This window comes from Antrostomus carolinensis, unplaced genomic scaffold (genome assembly GCF_000700745.2).
Source record: "Antrostomus carolinensis isolate BGI_N321 unplaced genomic scaffold, ASM70074v2 scaffold13881, whole genome shotgun sequence".
Taxonomy (NCBI): domain Eukaryota; kingdom Metazoa; phylum Chordata; class Aves; order Caprimulgiformes; family Caprimulgidae; genus Antrostomus; species Antrostomus carolinensis.
In genome coordinates, this window is record NW_010296376.1 from 1 (window position 1) to 18,077 (window position 18,077).

At 36.0% G+C, this 18,077-nt stretch overlaps 1 protein-coding gene across 6 annotated transcripts in view; it reads left to right on the forward strand.

The window, feature by feature from the left end:
- Positions 1–12,020: 12,020 nt before the first annotated feature.
- Positions 12,021–18,077, forward strand: part of PPP3CB (protein phosphatase 3 catalytic subunit beta) — a 30,912-nt gene continuing 24,855 nt past the window's right edge. For 4 of the 6 annotated variants that reach the window (XM_010178271.2, XM_010178267.2, XM_010178270.2 and 1 more), the window contains exons 1-3: positions 12,024–12,216; positions 14,319–14,443; positions 17,322–17,433. In XM_010178271.2, coding sequence (XP_010176573.1) covers positions 12,189–12,216; positions 14,319–14,443; positions 17,322–17,433 — 265 coding nt within the window. In that variant the 5' untranslated portion in view covers positions 12,024–12,188. Of the gene's footprint in view, positions 12,217–14,318; positions 14,444–17,321; positions 17,434–18,077 lie in introns of all 6 variants that reach the window. The other 2 variants (XM_010178272.1, XM_010178268.1) reach the window with 2 other exon arrangements.

Sequence of the window (18,077 nt, forward strand, 5' to 3'; positions counted from 1 at the left end):
CCTGCGGGCCTGGCACCTCCCGCCCGGCCGCGCTGTGCTCGGGCGTTGTTGGCACGAGTGTGGGTGTGCTCGGTCGGCCGCCGGCCGGGGACACCGGCCTCCCCGCCCGGGGCCTGGCCCCTTCGCGCCTCGCTCGCTGCGGGGGTTTTCCTCTGTCTGCGCAGAGGAGATCCTTGTGATTGCAGGAGCTGACAGCGCCGGGGGAGAGGCAGTGGGAAGGTGCTGCCGCCCTCTCTATTGGCTGCTGCTGGTCTCGGGGTCCGAGTTCTGATGGAAAAAAATTCACCTTGATCTATTTCTTCGTGGCCTTTCTTGGTAGCACGATCTCCTGGGAAACCCTTAAAAGTCGAACGTTACACTTCTCAGAGGAAAAAGTAAAACGTTTTAAAGTAGATACATCTGGGTAAAACTAAGATAGTCTAGTGACCAAAATGCTGTAAGACATCAAGATTCTGGTTCCAGGGAACATCAAGTTTGTCATTTTAGCGTTTGTGGGGAGAATAATCCTTTGCAACTAAAGTATCCTAAAATATATTTATTACACCTAAATTGTCAATTAAGAGGATAGTATAGGTAATGCTTCAAAGAATTTTTAGGTTTTGTTTACTTAAATTAACAGTAATTTTATTTTGATCTCAGAGGTTTTGATATTGAACTGTATTTGACTACAACAGCATGGATGTGATAGGAGACCTGGGCTATTGGAATTCATGGCTGTACACAAAGTGGTCTGCTTTTGAGATTGATGTTCCTAGGAACACAGCATCTGACTGATTTCAAAGGGGGAGAGATCTGGTCATTTAACTTTTTATCTAATAAGAGGTCTTGAGAAATGAAAAGGATGTCTTTGTATTCAGCAGGTCTTAATTAAAGCCTTGGAATTCCATAGTATGTTTTGGAAATCGGCATGTTTCCAGTAAGCTGGAAAGCTTTACCCACAGTAAGTTGTTACTCGTTTTGCATTGCTTAACCTGTTGGTTTGTTTGAACAAATTGCAAGAGTAAAAGTAGAAAATGTTAAAACTAGTCTAGTGGAAACTTGTCCTCATTAGTGCTACTTTAATGTATAGTTTAAACACTATACTTGCTGAATTTTTGTACTTTTACTGCAATTTGTTGTAACAAATTAAGTTCTTCAAACAGTGCGGGAGAACTGATGGTAAACAATTGGATACTTTGGAGTGCACTGGAAAACCTGCTGATTTCCAATCACTTCATAATTCAGCTTGTTAAATGTGACCTATGCATCTGGTTGTTTAAAATCATAGTTAAGACTTGCTTCATTCTAACAGGATTACAGTCTGGGGTTACAGTATTTCTTTGAACCTGAGTGCATGGGATACAGAGCTATTGTGAAGGTAATCAGGCCTTGATAGCTTTATCTTACATAATTGCCACCAGTTAAATGTTCATATCGCAGCATTTTTCTATTCCTTCTGTTGACCCATCGTGTCCGTACCTATCGTGCTGAATCACTGGCTTCTGGAGAAAGCCTGGACAGCTGTGCCAAGCTATCTGTGTTCTTGATATGAAGGACAGGGTGGTTTGGTTCCCCCTCCCCCATTAGGTGCAGTGCAGTTGGAAATACGGTTTTTTAGACAGCGACCCCAGAGGTGCCAGATTGCAGGTTATGTCAGCGCGAAGTGGGAGTGTCTGTGCAATGTCAGTACGTTTGTTGGAACCATGTTGAGGAATGTGACAGCTACGTCGCGTCTCCGTTCACAAACAGATGTATTGCCTCCTGCATACCAAGAAATGTTCACCGTACTCTCACCTATTGTACGATGACTAGATTGCAGGTGTGGTGAGGCTCTCCCAAGGTGAGCCCCCTGCTTTTGTCAAGACAACACTGCATACGAAGGAACCCAAAGGTGTTAATGTTTTATACTGGAACTGTGTGGACCAGACATGCTGGTGAAACTGTTAAGACAACAGTTCAGATGGTTGCATAATGTCTTATACTTTTAACTTCTGTAGTGCTGATGAATCACTGTAGAAATTGTCTCTTTTTTTCATAAGTATCCACTTACTGATAATTATTAGTTAATTTATTTACTGGGATAAGGTTTGGGGATTCTTTTTAAGGCAACATTTTTTTGTGTCTATTTTGTTTAATGTGATCCACTATAGGGGAAAAGTAAAGTGTAGAAGTGTACTGAAAATGTTATGTTTTTTGTGTGCCAGCTCTTTTCCCAAGAAAAAACATCCTTGGGGCACCCAGGCTTTCTGTCTCTCCTTGCTGAGATGTTTTATTTGTAATGTGTCAGGCCCTTGAGAACAACCATAGAGAAAAATGTAGTAATATTAGTTGGTATATCTGTGTATTGGTCCATGTTTCAGCTTTCATGCTCTCCATATACTAGGTCTTTTGGGGAGGAAATGTGAATTCAGGACTTGATGCTTGCTGGTATTTGCATTGTTTCATCCCTTGCTTTTATTTTAGCTTTGTTTTATTCCTCTGTATTACTGGAAGAAGGGGAAAAAAAACTGCAGAAACCTTTACATTTCAGAGGCCATGAGTAATTAAATCTTTTACCACTGATAGTATATGTTGGCAGAAATGAGCAAGAGATTCTCACCCAAGAAAAAATGGTTCAATTATTTTATCATCAGTAACTAATCTTTTCTCTAATAAGATAGGATAATAATTAGGATGTGTCCCCCTTTATATTTTGACCTGTATATTTAGCAATTAGTAGGAAGTGTATATACCTAGAAAAATATCTGAAAGGTTATCAGGTGTAATGTTCATATTGGACATATACATAATAAACATAATAATGGTTTTAAATATGCGGTCTGTACAGTCTAGTTGTGTTGGTCTGGTGTACCTTCCCAAGTATGAATTGTATCATCAAAGATCATTGGTTATTTTTAAAGTGTAAAAAGCTCACGTTTTCTCTTTTCATGGCTTAGTTAAATTGTCCAAGTACTTTGTACTTGCAGGGTTTCTATAAAGTAACGGTTAGCTAGGGAATTGAAGCATCTAAGGTCAGTTTTGGCATTTGGTTCCCAAAAGATGTCTTGTGGAGAGGCTTTTGTTACTGCTTTTTTTAACAGAGATGAGAAAATCTACCTGTTGTCTTGATTCACTGTTTTCTAAGGCACTCTCTTCATCTTTGAAGGATGATACTTAGTGTTTTACTGTCCTGTGGAAGATAGGATTTTCCTCTATTGTGTTCTGTCAGAATCACAGAGGGGGGGGAATATTTTTTTTCCTTTAAACTGCTGTTGATATTTAACTGGTGTATCTGATCTGGTTCTTTTGGGTTTGGATATGCCTTTCTTTTTGGATGATAATTGGCTGACTTAAGTCATACTTGATGTTTCAATATAGGTGACTTTCACACTTTAAATTTGTTAATGTATCTTTTCTACTGAAACAACTGTTTCGCTACTGTGTAGTAAAGTGCTTTTCACTGATAGGGAGGAAGAAGTACTTGTGAGCTCAGACAGTTTGATAGAGTGGTCCTGGGCATGATGGGGATGAGCCTTCATTGGCTTTTCTTCGAGGGCTTCTCTGACCCACCCGTGAGTAGCTACACCGCAGAGCTGTACTTGGAAGTACTCTCTCCTCCCTGGCATTGCGCTTTGCTGCTACAGGTGTTACTAGACTTTGGGAAGCAATCCACAGGGCCTTGTGCTGAGCTAGTGGATATTTTTCAGTAAATTTGGAGATGATGTCTGTTCTTGTGGACATGGGATGCTTCAGCATTCCTTTTTTTTTGGATAAAAGTCATGATACAGTCTGTTTGGTTGGCAAACAGTCGTTTTGGATGTTCAATGGTGGTTCATTGAAACAAGTCTTCAGAGAATCCCACAGAGACGTAACTCATAGCCTTGAGCAGGATCCTAAATTAAGACACTCATAGCTAGTTTTTAACAATATTTTCTATGTAGGAGAAAAATAAATCATTGCAGTGTTTAACTTAAAATTCAGAGTCTGGTAAAAAAAACAACAAACAAACAAACAAAAACCCAACAGGTAAAAGGATAAATACTTACAGGTAGCTTGAAAGCTGTTTTAAAAATATTGTAAGACACTTAGAATGACCTTATGCTGCTGGTCAGAAGTTATTCTAAAATGATCCAGAAAAGCAGCAAAGAAGATATTAAGGTCGTATTTAAAAATAAATAAAAAAATAATGGTTTTGTTTGGGGAGAGACAACAGAATGGAGCTGAATTCTGGTAAGTTAGTGTTTGCCTGGCTTTACATCATTTTTTTTATTTTTTATTTTTTTTTCTTTTGTGAGAGAGATTGATCCGAATGAATCTTAAACATAACAACAACAAAACCCAAAAAACTTTACCCAAAAATGGAAGCCTGCCTTAGTTTAAGTAGGGCAAATTGGCAGTTGAGGCTTGGAAAGGTAAGGCCAGAGCAGAAAAAATCTGGCAACTGCTTACATGTGTGTTTATTGTGTAAGGAACTAAGAACTCTGTCACAGATTAGTCAATTCTTACTGCTGAATGGGACCAAAGAATTGTCTCATTGAAATGTAAGTGGTTTCAGAACATATCAACAAAACAAATGTTCAGAAAAGTATCCCAGGACCACAAAATGTTTGTCTAGTGGATCTAAAGGAATTCTTTGGGATTTTGGGGTGCAAAATTGTGGATTTATTTTCCATAGCCTATGGCATAACTCATCTTCTGAGTCTGAAAAATTGAGTACAACAGCATTTTTTGAAAAGCTCTAGATTACACTAGAAAGCTGTAGATAAGTAATTTTAATTTAAGAAGACTCATAGCACTTGTAAGAAAGAGTAGACTAACTATGTCCCTGGGGAAATATGATATTAAAGAGGAGTTAGTACAGTTTTCATAGATGGAAATCAAACAAAATTGTTATAATATTTTGGAGGAGCTGGTTGATCCAGGCAAAACTACTCATCAGATTCCTTCATTGGAGTCTTTGAAGTAAAAGAGCAAGAAATACCCTCTTTTGGGTCAAAATTAGTTACCAAATAAAAGATGTTAATAGGTAATAAACTTCCACAGTTGAGGGAGGTTAACATCTGTTGTCTGTGCTGTTTGAATGTATTCATAAGTTATTTAGAAAACAGAGTGAATGGCAAATAATAACACTTATTCAGGATAATAAACTTCCAGAGATATTTCAGCAGGGTCTTGTTAGACTGGGTGCCTGGGCAAAGAAGTTGCAGGGGACACTGTTCTGATAAAGACCGAGTGGACTCTACAAGGGGAAAAAACAATTCTTGCTTAAATGTAGAGGGCAGTGAACTTGGGGAAGAAACATTAGGGTCTGCATGGATATAATATTCTCAAAATGTTACTGGTAGTCAAACAGGCTGATAGGAATTGGGGGATTATTAGAGAATCAGTTTAGAAAAAAGAGATTGTACTATTATGCCATTATATGCATCGAGTGTTATATGTGCATCTTGAACAGCAGCATGTAATTTGGTCCCCTTTCCTGATTTTCTTGTTCATCTAACGATGTGTTCAGAGGCACAGAGTGGTTTTCGTGCAAGGTGGAACAACGAAGATGAGAAATCAGTGACTTGGAAAGGGGGTAGCTGGGTAGGGTTAGATACTGCTTACATCATGAATGGTATTTAATGGAAAAGGTGAATAGGAAACAACTGTAATTCCTGTCTCCCTCTGAAAAGGAGAGAAGCAATACTGAACAAAATTTTCCAGAAATTAATATAAAGGAAAAGTGAAATACTTTTTCGTATAATGTGTTATTAAAATAGTGGAATTCATAGCAATAAGGTACAGTGAAGACAAAACCTATAAAAGTGTCTATTTAGGATCTGGACAAAATAGTGAAAGATAGTTGTATCAGTTATCATAAACATGATGGTCTAGATGAAACTCTAGAGGAAATCCTTAAACCACCCTGTCTGGAAAACAGAGAGTATAGGGAGGAAAAGACCTGTGACTCCATCATTGCCAGAAGCACATGTAATCACTAAATAATCTTTTGGCATAACACACTATGGGAGGAGCATCTTTAAATACTTTTCAAACAAATAATTATATTTTTCCTGAGAGCAATCCAAAAGTGTCAACCAAGTTAAGTGAAAAATTACACAGGCAGCATAAAAGATTGAATGCACCACGGCATCCTGGGTATAGCAGCAGTTTCGTTTGAGATCTAAAATTCTATGGAACTTTTAAGACTGCAAGTACATGGTAAGTAAGGATAAAATAAATAGTGCCTGCAGTGCTTTTGTAGGGTTTCAAGGTTTACACGGTCATTTTTCCTTGCTTCTAGAATGCTTGTTAATATAGCAGGCAACATGCATTCAAAGAAACTTGAGTAGAGGGATAGTTTTTTGTGGCATTTAGGAAAAATACCATAAATCACAAGAAACTGAGTTTGCTGAATCTGTGCATTCTTGTTTGGGATGAATAGGGTAACTCGCATCTTTTGACAGCTATCGATTCTAGCTTTCTGATTCAAGTAGACGCTGCTGTGTATTTGTGCTTAACTAATATTTTCAAGGTTGCTGGTCCATAGGCCATCTGTGATGTCTTTATGCTATTTCTTTTCAAATCTGCCAAATGCAGAAGGATAATTGGATATGTTCTGTCCTTATAGCAGACATGGATGCTACATCTCTTTCTTCTGTATAGATGTTGGCAGAGGCGTGAAGACTCCAGGGACAGACTGAAAGATGTACTAGGTGTTAGGCTTTGTGATTCTTGAGTGACAATACATATGTAGTAATGCATTTATAAAACCAAAAGCCCACAAAACCTGACCAAATGACAGAAAAACTGCAGACAAGTGGTGCTATCATGGTAATAAACCTACTGACAAAATGAAGGATACTGGCCTAGCTCTTCACAGAACACCACGGTTGCATTGATATATGAATCACTTAGTGGAGACAAACATTACATGCTATTTCATGTATACCATCACAGCAACAGATTCCTTACAAATGCAGTGTCTGTGTTTAGTGACTTTAGTAATGTGAACTGAGACTTTATCTGTGAAATCAGAAAAACTCTTAAAAGAGAAAATGAAATCTGGGATGTTGAGCATTCTTTTACAGCCAGAGCTGAGTTCATGGAACACGTCATGGGCTCCTGATTATAGAGGAAAAATGGCTAATTTTCTTCACTGGAGGAAAAGAATTATATAAGTTTTAATATCTTAAGAGCAGAAAATACTTTGCTTGTGGAAGTACAGTGCCTTGTACAGTTGATCCCTGGTACGTTTTCCCACCATTAGTCTAGAGGCTTAGGGCTCATCTGGTTTCATGAGCCTGTTCCAACGGGGTGTCTCTGATACAAGCCAGTTTTAACCAAGGTTATTAAAATGGGCATATGTATCAGCATGGTTTAAATTGATAGCATCTACATGTAAGATTTTATTAGCAGCAGCGACTGCTGTACTCAGTTGCTAGGCCATGTGAGATCTGCTTTGGGTCTGGAAGTAGCGGATTTGCGTTAGTTGCTGTACTGCACCTTTCCGCAGAGAAAAGTACCGCGCTAATGGAGTTTGTCTACTCTTGACCCTCTTTACGACGTACTGTGAATTTATCCATTGAGATTGGTGCTAACTTTTGGGTCTCTGTAGCATGCTCTATTGTAAGGTATAAATGTAGAACTAGGTTTAGAGGTTTTGCTTTTGGTATCTCTGTTTTAAATAGTACTGCAGTATAAAGGAAAGGTGATTTTCTTCCTCTTTGTAAGTCCGTATACAAATAGTTGTAAAAACCTTCTTGTTAATGAATCTCAAAAGCATCTCACTGGATTTTTCCCAGCATTACTGTTTAAAATTTTGAATCAATATATTTAAAGTTATATAATCCATACATATTTTTAAAGTGAAATTGATTCATTTTGACTAGTAAGCAATGGTTTGTTTTAGAAAATCTTGTATGTTGTATATCATGATGTGTTATCTTTGTTACTAACATCTATACTTTTACTAATAGGATACAGTCTGTTATTTTGTACTGCAGTGCGTCTTGCTTTAGAGATTAATCTCTAAATGCTTTTCTACTGCTTAGCTTTCCTGGGAATGGAAGAAGGGAATCCTTTAATGACCAACACTATGTTATTTCTGTAGGGTAATTCTTCTTAATTACCGTTCTGTTACAGTCCCAAGAGCACAGGTTATGTGCAAAGAATTTGAAACATGGTTTATATTTCTGTCTTGGAACACATGATGCTGCAATTCTTTTTCCTTAGGCTATAACATTCTGTTACTACTTTATCAAAGGTTTAATTAAACCCATTAGTTTGCAGAAACTATCTACATGCTTCAAGAATTACCATCCTTAACCTATTAAAAGATGATATTTGTAATATTTTTCAAAGGTATGTGCTCTAACATAGTGTTAACTATGTTGAGACAAAAAATAAAGTATAAAATGGAAATAAATAGTTTTTATAGTAAGTGTCACTGTTTCATTCAGATGGGTAATGCAGATAAAATCTCTAGCTGTGTTTTATTCTGCCTTCTCTGAAGATTATTCTAAAAAAAAAAAAAATCCTTCTTGAGCAATAGGAAAATACGTGTGTTGCGTGAAAAGGATTTTGTTAAACTCTGATGATCTAGTTTTAAGACTTCATCTTTTTGTGAGGCAAATATAACTTTACAAATGCTTAATTACTTCTTATACTAACACTTGTGATTTTTGGACATTGTGAGTAACACCTAGATATACAAAGTTTTTAATTTGAATCTTCGTAAGTATATTCCTTCAAATAATTTGAGACAGTTCTTTCCAGACGCTGGACAAAAACATCTGTTTTTATAGCCTCCCAGAAAATGAAACTTGCTAGACAAACTCAAAGCTGTACTTTGTTAAAATAGACAGAATTAATTCTTGTGCAAATCCAGTCTGAGATATATTATATGTACATAAGAACTTTATTAAGAGAATAAAATTTTGTCTGCCATGTGCTTAGAACCCCTGAAATATTTCTGAACTATCATAAGGAAGAGGTCAACACCACCTTTCTGAATTCTGCAGCCATTGGTAGTCAGTATAAGTCAGTAATGATTTGCACATAAGAGAATGAAGAAGAGCTGGTCACCTCAACAGTCCATTCTCTATCACACCCTACATCTCCCCAGAAAATCTCCAAAAAGAAAAAAAAGAGTCATCTTTCACTTAAGTAGCTCCTTATCTAGGAGTAATACTGGAACTAATGAAGCACCATTCCCATTAAACTGTGTCTTGGAGGTGGTTGACCTTGGTTCTGGGAGGGTATGATTTCCAATGCTTTTGCAACAATTAAGGCAGGAGAAACCTTTGTGAATTGTCTGGTCTCTCATAAAAGGATGATCTCAACTTTGCATTGCTGAAGGCAGTTATGGGCCCATAAATAATGTGTTTTAAAAGGTGGGAGAAGAAATGGCCTAAAACTAATTTGTGAACACATTAGTGTAAACTTCCAAATAATGCCAAAATAACAATAAGAGAATATGAAGGTTGGAAAGTCAAGTTCAGAAAACCAGGGAATGCTAGAATTGATGCTTGCATGGTCATAGTTAAGTGCTTCTAAAAATTAGTTAAATTTATCTCGTTGGAACAATGGATTTCTTTTTCAGAGACAGATTTATGTTTTCAAACAGTTGTTGTGCATGGAACAGAAGTGATTGTCTTTTGATTTTTTAAATACATTAAGTTTATTAACATTTGGACTACATGGAATTTTAACACTTCCAAATGAAGCTTGAGTCATTACTAGAGGAGACTGTAAGGAAAGGCATGCCATTTCTTTTCTGTTAATAAAATACTTTATGTCCAAAAATGAAGTGCCAAATTTCTCCTACACTGTGTAATGTAAAGGCACATTTTTCAACTTCTTCCTACGTAGAAACTTTTGTAAGAGGAAAAATAGACAACTCTCCAGTTTATTTTCTAGTATAATTTAATTTCAGTGAATATATGTGTGTGATTTATGTATCTGTTGTTTCATTGATAGATTTTTATTATTGCATAAAACAGAAGGGTAGCAATGTGTTGTAGGTAGTCTAGAAATAAATGTAAATGAAGTCAGGGAGTGTTTTAGTGCTTAAGGATTGATTTTTGGAATAGAAAGTTTAACTTTGGCGAGCAAGAAAATAAAAGTATGAATAATGTATGTGCAAATGTATTTATACTACTGGTTGTTCCTATCTTTTAATAAACATGTCTATCCAATTTTTCTTTTTAAAAATATTTGAAATAATGGAGAGAAACTGAGTTGTTTGCTCCTTTTCTCTTCAGTTGCATTCTTTTAATAGTGGTATGCTTTTTTTTTGTGGTGGGGGGGATGGCAAGGGGAGGTCAGATTAGTTTTGCTTCCTGTAGTCCTACGTGAGTGCAATGGTATTCTGATACACTGCTTAGTGGCAATTTTGATGTATCCTCTTCTCCCATGTCCCACATCCATATTTCATTTGTGCAGTAACTGAACTGCTACCGTTTGAGTTCATGTAAGCTGCCGGCCATCAATTGTACTGTCTGGGCAGTTGCTGAGGCTGGTTTGGTCCCCAACCTCAGAACTCTTAATCCCTTCCACTTCTTTGAGATACAGATTACATATGGCTACTTTTGACCCATGAGATAGGATCCAAGGATTTCTGATACTTAGAATAATTTTCGAAGTTGTGTCTCGTATATCGACAGCCTCTACTCTTAGTTTAATCTTTTTAGAGACAGCACAACAGGAAAATAAAGCGAACAAGCTCAAAGAAGGAATTTCAGCCCACAGTGGCAATGTGGTAGGATCCCAAAATTACAGTTTTTTCTGATAGCAGGAGCTTGTTCTGCTGCTTAGTCAGTGGTTTGACAGAACTTCAGACTGGCAGCGTACATCCTTCCCTGTTCTGCCATTCAGGGGCCGAGAGCACACGAGTGCTGCTCTCCCTTCACCTTCTCCATGACTGCTGTTGTAGACCTCTGTTAGAGCCTGCCTCAGTTTTCATGGGTTTAGGCTGAAGCAGTCTTGTTTTACTCCTGTAGCAGAAATCATTCTCACTTTATTTCCATTATTGTTCCTTGAACCCTTTTAAAATGATTTCTCCTTTATTTCTCCTCTTTCTCCTTTATAAGTGGGCAAACCAGAGCTGCATACTAGATTTATGTGGCATAATTGTATCTTCTTTTGTTTTCTGTTCCTTTGCTAATAATTCTTAACGTTCAGTTTTCTGTGTTTCTTTGACTTGTCAGCATCGAGTATTTTCCTAGAACTGTAGGAAAGACCTTACTTCTGAAAAGTAACAGTAATTTTATAATCTCTGACTTTTATATGTAAAGTTAGTATTTATTTCCTTCATTAATTTGCATTTATTGATATTTAATATGTCATATTTTGCTGAGCCAATCGGTAGCATGGACAATTTCTGCAGCTCTTCATAGCCTACCCTGTTCTTCATTGTCTGGAATACTTGCTGTCACCTGAAGGCTGCATCACTCCATGAGTTACTTTCTTTTCAGTGCAATTTATGAATTTGTTAAATAGCACAGATTCTAGTGGGGCTCTTCCAATGAGTTTCTTCCTTTCCAGGTGCTGGCTATTACCTCCTTTTTTTTCTAGTCCTTTAAAGAGTATTGTATCCTCTTCTTGCTAGCTTTGGGTTTGTTTGGGCTTGTTTGGTTTGGGTTTGGTTTCTGGGTTTTTTTGAGGCTTTGATGATGGGCTTATTTTAAAGGCCTTTAGCAAGTCTGAGTATGTATTAAATGGGTCTTCTGCATCCCCAGTACTTGTTGAGTCCTTCAGAGAATGGCAGTATATTGGAGAGAGGGGATGTACCTTTGCAAAGGCAGTTTTGACTCTCCCAAATGTTGTACAAATTATGGTGCCTTCTAACACGGTTTTATAGTTTCTACAAACTTGCACATTATAGATGTTACTTTTTAAAATACATGCGCAGATAGCAGTATTCCATCCAGTTTTTAATTATGTCATCAAGTTGATTGAAAGAGAAATGTGCTACTTTGGATAGCAACTATTCCATGATAGATCTAATCCTAGATGGAATATATTTTTAAAATAGCATTGTTGTAACTACTGTTTCTTCTTTTTAAATTTTAGCTGTCCCTTTTCCACCAACACATCGCTTGACGTCTGAAGAAGTATTTGACACAGATGGAAGACCAAGGGTTGACATTTTGAAGAACCACTTGATAAAAGAAGGCCGAGTGGATGAAGAAATTGCACTTAGAATCATCAATGAGGGTGCTGCAATATTACGGAGGGAAAAAACTATGATAGAAGTTGAAGCTCCAATTACAGGTAATATTTGTAGGTAATTTCACTCATAATCAAATTTGAAAAAGATTTTTTCAGTAGTAGAGTTTGTCTTAAAAATTGCTAAAATAAAATTTCTGTATAATCTTACTGAATTATCCCTCACAACTGCATTTGCTAACAGTACTCAAATGGTCTGAAAAAATATCCTGCACATTATTTTGCAAAATGAAGGCATTAAAACTACTGGGAAAAAAAAAAAGTATGATTGGTATTAAAATGACAAAATAGAAAGTAGCTAAATGCTGATGCCTGCAATGTTGTGGGAATAAAGACATCTACCTGGAACAGAAGAAGGAACTCATAATTATCCTGCAATCTAAATACGTGAAGAGAAGCTAATTGCTGTGGTTGGAATTCTGAGTGAAAAATGCATCTTTATGGTTTCTCTGTAGGTGAGACAGAGAAATGCATGTAAAACCATGTTCTTGTAAGGGTAACAGTACTGGAAAATGTTGAAAGATTGTTTTAGCATCTTTAATACACTAGGACCAGATCCACTGTAATACAGAACTGACTGCTAGGGTTTTTTGCAGTAATTTCATGTTTCTGTTTGACCTGGAGAAAGGTTGAATTGGTGTCCTTTTACTACTTTTATTTAGAAACCAATCCAGGCTCATAGAACATAGCTTGCGTTGCATATCTGTTATTTTTGATAATGAAAGTTGATTTTTTTTAATGTTCATATCAGATTTTGTTTCATTTGAATGTTTTCTTCTAAATGAACATATATAGAATTAGTGTCTGAAAAGCTTCTTTTAAGACATCAGTTTGCTTTAATTTATTGGTATCATAAATGAAAACATTTAAACAGTACGTCATTATTGACCATATTGACTTTTTTTTTAATATGAATTATTGAAATGGTGGAAACCACTAAGTGACTGTCTGAACTCAGAGTCTTTTGAAGCTCCAGGTAAAGCTCAAAACTACAATGTTGTCCATATGTTTAAAATTTTTATATTTCTGTTTATTCAGGTAGTTACCCAGAGCTACTGGTATATTGGCAGCTGAAAAAGAAGGATTAAGTTCTTGCAGTGTTTGAGTAGAAAACTGACATAAAAGAGGACACGTTCTATTTAGTCTAATGTCTTGTAGGTCATGATGACAAATGGTCTGCTCCAAGGGAATAGCAACCTTTAAAGTGTGGTGTGCCGTATCCAATATTTCTTTCCAAAATTAGAACAACTTTTTTTCCCCTAAAACATTTACCAGTAAACTCTGAGAAGTCAGAAGTTGCTATTCATCAGTTGATCGGTGACATTTGCCTCAGTGGAAGGCAGTCTCTCAAATTCCTGGTAATTGTTATCAGCAACACCTCATGCAGAAGCAAGAAGGCAGCTCCTGACTTCCATTGAGCTGGCAGCTCCTGTGGGAATGAGGAGCTGGGAGCAGTTGTCTCTTCCATGTTTTAATTTTTTAAATTTCTTTTTTTTAAATGATGACCTGACTTTGCTTTATGCTCTTCAAGGTCCTCCCATCTGCTATCTTTGGCAATTCTGCCTTAGGTTGCTGACCACTGGTCTTGTCCTGTCTCATACTCTAAAAACACAAGAAAAATCCACTGTTGAAATAGTGAACATGGTTATTTGAAGGAGAAAAGTATTTGAGCAAAGAGAAGATATGATGATATTAAAAGGTATGTTAGTTTGACTCAGAAACAAAAGCATACTCCCTGCTTTTTGCAATCCCACATGGACACAGCAAATTGTTGCAAAGCAACAAGCATTTTCAAATATGCATACCAAGGAGAATTTGCAAAGATACCTGAGGGGTTGGGAAGGACAGTATAGAGCCACTGACAACTTTCATGATGTCAGTGCTCAGTGCATTAACTGTGTTTAAAAAATATTCTACGATCTGCTGGACTCAGGTAGGGTTATCATCAGCATTGTCACAGCTAATGAGGACAGCGTCTTAATGAAAAACAAAGGAGGAAGCTTCAAACATTTATATTATTCCTGCTTTATACTTGCCTTTCCTCTTAATTAGAAGTACTTTGCGGCTGTTTAATTAACTATAACTTAGTAACTCTTCTATTAGATTTTTTTTTTTTAAATTAATTTGAACAAAATTTTTGCTTGCAGTGTGCGGTGATATTCATGGCCAGTTCTTTGATCTAATGAAGATGTTTGAAGTGGGAGGATCACCTGCTAACACCAGATACCTCTTCCTCGGTGACTATGTAGACAGAGGTTATTTTAGTATAGAGGTAACTGAATATATTAATCTCTTTTATCCTAAATTTTTCTATAAGCACACTTTCACAGAGATTTTCAAATGAAGTTTTAGGTCTGCTTTAACATGTGAATGCATTCTTCCTTGCTGTGCTTTCTTCTGTGACAAAGGCCCGTTTAGAGGAGTGTATTGACCTGCTGTTTGGACTGTCCTGTTGAAATCACCAGACTTACTCATTCTTACTCCTCTTTCTTTAGTTAGTTTTTAAGAAGTTTAATTCTATAGCATTTACTATACATAATTCCGCTTCTCTGGCAATATGCAGGAAGGTGTGTTTGTATGTTTTTGGAGAACAGGTGAGTCATGAATTCAAGGTCTTTTAATTTATTATAACTGTTTTATGTATAAAGTAGATTAATTTTACTTATCTAATCAAATGTTTATTTGTATTTTTCTTTACTAAAATTCTGGGGGTGATTACAGATATTCCCTAAGGATGACCTGTGTTTCTGCCATTAATTTTTCAGATATTTTGAATCCAAGTAATTTTTTTCTTATTTTCAGCATGTTTATTAAGTAAGCTACATTCTAGATATATTCTCTTATTCTTATCAGTTAGTTTCAGAGCTATGATTTTTAAGTTAACTGTTCTTCTGGGGCCAGCTTGGAAAGTGCCTCAGCTTGGGATCTCTTCATAGATACCAAATCTAACAGAGTGACATACCATTTGAAATGGTATTTTGCAAGTCATGATGTATGATACTTAATCTCTGTATTAAAATTATGCTATTCTAATAACATGTGTGGGTATATACTGTGAAGAGCACGCGCAATGTCTTTTGGGGTTGCTGGGGATGGTAGACAGGAGATGCATCAAGAGTGGTTGCGTCAAGAGTCATTTATAAGGAAAAATTTCAACAGGCATTCCCTACTTATTAATTTAATCTTCTTGACCTGTTCTTAATGATTACAAATAATGTAATTGTCCTTGAAAAAGACATAGCAACACTATATGTTAAAATATCAAAACATGATATGAAGGCTTTTCAACCATGACACAAAAAACTTTTGAGCAATGGATGTTCTTGAATATATTAATAAAAACAGGCTCGATTTTTTCCCTCATATGATTTTAATTTACTTTGTAATATAATATTTGACATGCTAAATAAACTTGAAGAATATCTAAAGATATGCTACATTTACTCTTGAAAACCACTACAGGGTTCTTAAAAGGTTTGTCTTACTTCATTGAGATAATCTGTTCTCTTGTGCTCCGAGTGGCTGTTGGAAGATCAGTGAAGTACATGGCAGATTAGCGAAATGAAGTTGGATTCCTGCAAGTGCATGAAGGTGGAGCTGTGTTTTGTGGTCCTGTTGAGAAAGAAAAAGTAGTACATGAAAATAAGCCATTTGTTTTCCACTTTAACCTTAAATTTTCCTACTTAAGTTTTTGCCTTAATTCATATTTAGGAAGTTTAAGTTGACCTCCAGGAATTTTCATATGTGGTTACTTTAAAATCTTAGTGATTGGAAATGTAATATACTTCTGGTAAACTATTTGATTTTTCACAGAAAAGTGAAGATGAAATTTTCTAAAAATGTACAAACAGTGAAATTTGATTTTTCACTAATATATTCTTAATCAGTCTGTCCTGAAACATCTTTAGTTGCATTGATAGTTTAGTAGTAACCCATTTTTAATTAAAAATGTCATCACTTCTAAAAGGAAAGGTAATTACACACTACCATGATTGTATATAACAAACTGCTGGGATCAAGATGGAGTCTTTCACATGTGTGTGCAAATTCTTGTTTTCTCTAGTGGAAATAACAGGATGTAGAGAACTCTGACATTAGTCTGTCTATATTTAATAATAAAAAATAAATATGCCAGTACAGGAGAGGTAAAAAAAAAATAAATTTCTGTACTTAACAGGTAACATATTTGAGAATGTGTAAATCTCGACAAAAGAAGAATTCAGTAATTAGTTTAGCTAAACTTGACAATAGAAGTCATTAATGTATTCCTCCATGTTTCTTGCAGTTTTGAAAGTGTTCCTTTGTTTTCTTCCTTCCTTTGTGTACTTACTGTTCTCTGCTAAATAACTTTGATAACTTCAGGGTACTCATTGATTAAGAACAATAATAACAACAACTTGCAGGTGACTTGAATGTAGTCCAAAACCTCTGGATTTTTTAGATTTCTGTGCTCAGTTAAAAAACCAAGAATCAGATTTGAAATTTAAGAAGTACATTTTGGGCATTCAAGACTGCTGGGTGATAACAGACTCTAAACTGAAAAAATTGTGCATGTTCTGTAGCTCTCTCCTCAACTCTGTTCACTGCTGATATTTTAGTAATAATGATATATGGAAACTTAATATAATTCTATATGTTCTGCTTGAACACTGAATAAACAACTATCAATTTTAGGGGAAAAAAAATTTCCTTTGTACATTCTTAGTTTAAAAATGGTCTCCAAATGATATAACTGACTAAAGTAAATAGTTTTATGGAGTTTTTTTCCTTCAATCTCTGTTAATAAATATCTGCTTTCCTTCTATGCAAATCTTTAGAATCATATAGTCAGACCTTAGGCACAAACACATTCGTTATTTGTCAAGATGAAGATGATCTCCAGTATAATTCTGCTGAGTTTATTTTATTACTGGGTGTCCAGTAATATTTTTTCAGCATTCTCTGTGACTGTTATTAAGAAAAGTAATAAGCAATTTGCATAACTCGTGTCCAGAACTGGACTTGGGGAAGTAGTGCTGTATTCTAAAATGGCACATTAAGCTGTACGTGCTTTTGAAGCTGTTAACATTCTTACTCAGTGTTTCTCAGTAATAATTTAAAAAGTTCTTATAAATTAGTGTGTTTTATTGGATATCTTTGTTTTTCAACAGTGTGTGCTGTACTTATGGGTCCTGAAAATTCTCTACCCAAGCACATTATTTCTTTTGAGAGGCAACCATGAATGCAGACACCTAACAGAGTATTTTACCTTTAAGCAAGAATGTAAGTACTGTCTAAGAACGCAAAACTATCTTACTTCCAACCTGCTGATCAACGGTCTGTCATTTTGCTTGAGAGATGTTTGTCTGTTAATTAAAGTCCTGCAAACATTTGGACACCCCATTGACTTCTGTAGAATTGCTTGCAGTTAAATGTGGCATTGAAGTGCAAGTTATGTAGAAGATTGCTGTCGGTAAAGATACGTTACAGAGTAAATTTTGATGTATCAATCCTAATTTTAAAATCCTGGAGAGAGAAAGGTTATTTTGCTGTCTTGGCTATCAAGTAACTTGCTGAGCAGCATTGTGAAGCTAACAAGAAAACTCTACTGCCAAGTTAATTTTTCCATTTGGGCAATTGGTTTCAACTATGCTAGTAAGAGAACTCTTTTGGTGATGTAAGCTGCTTCTCCATTTGGAGGCTTGTGTAAGTATTGATCTAATGATAAATGGATCATTTGCCATGGTAAAACCCTCTTTGATGTAGATAAAAGTGGTGTAATTATAGGCAGTTCTTAACCTTTCACTGTAAATGAGAAATCACAAACTTCTCAACAGTGTTTTACACCGAAGTATACTGTATAATTGTATAACACAAAAGAATTATGTAATTTTTTAAAAAAACAAAAATAGTTTCTCCACACTTGA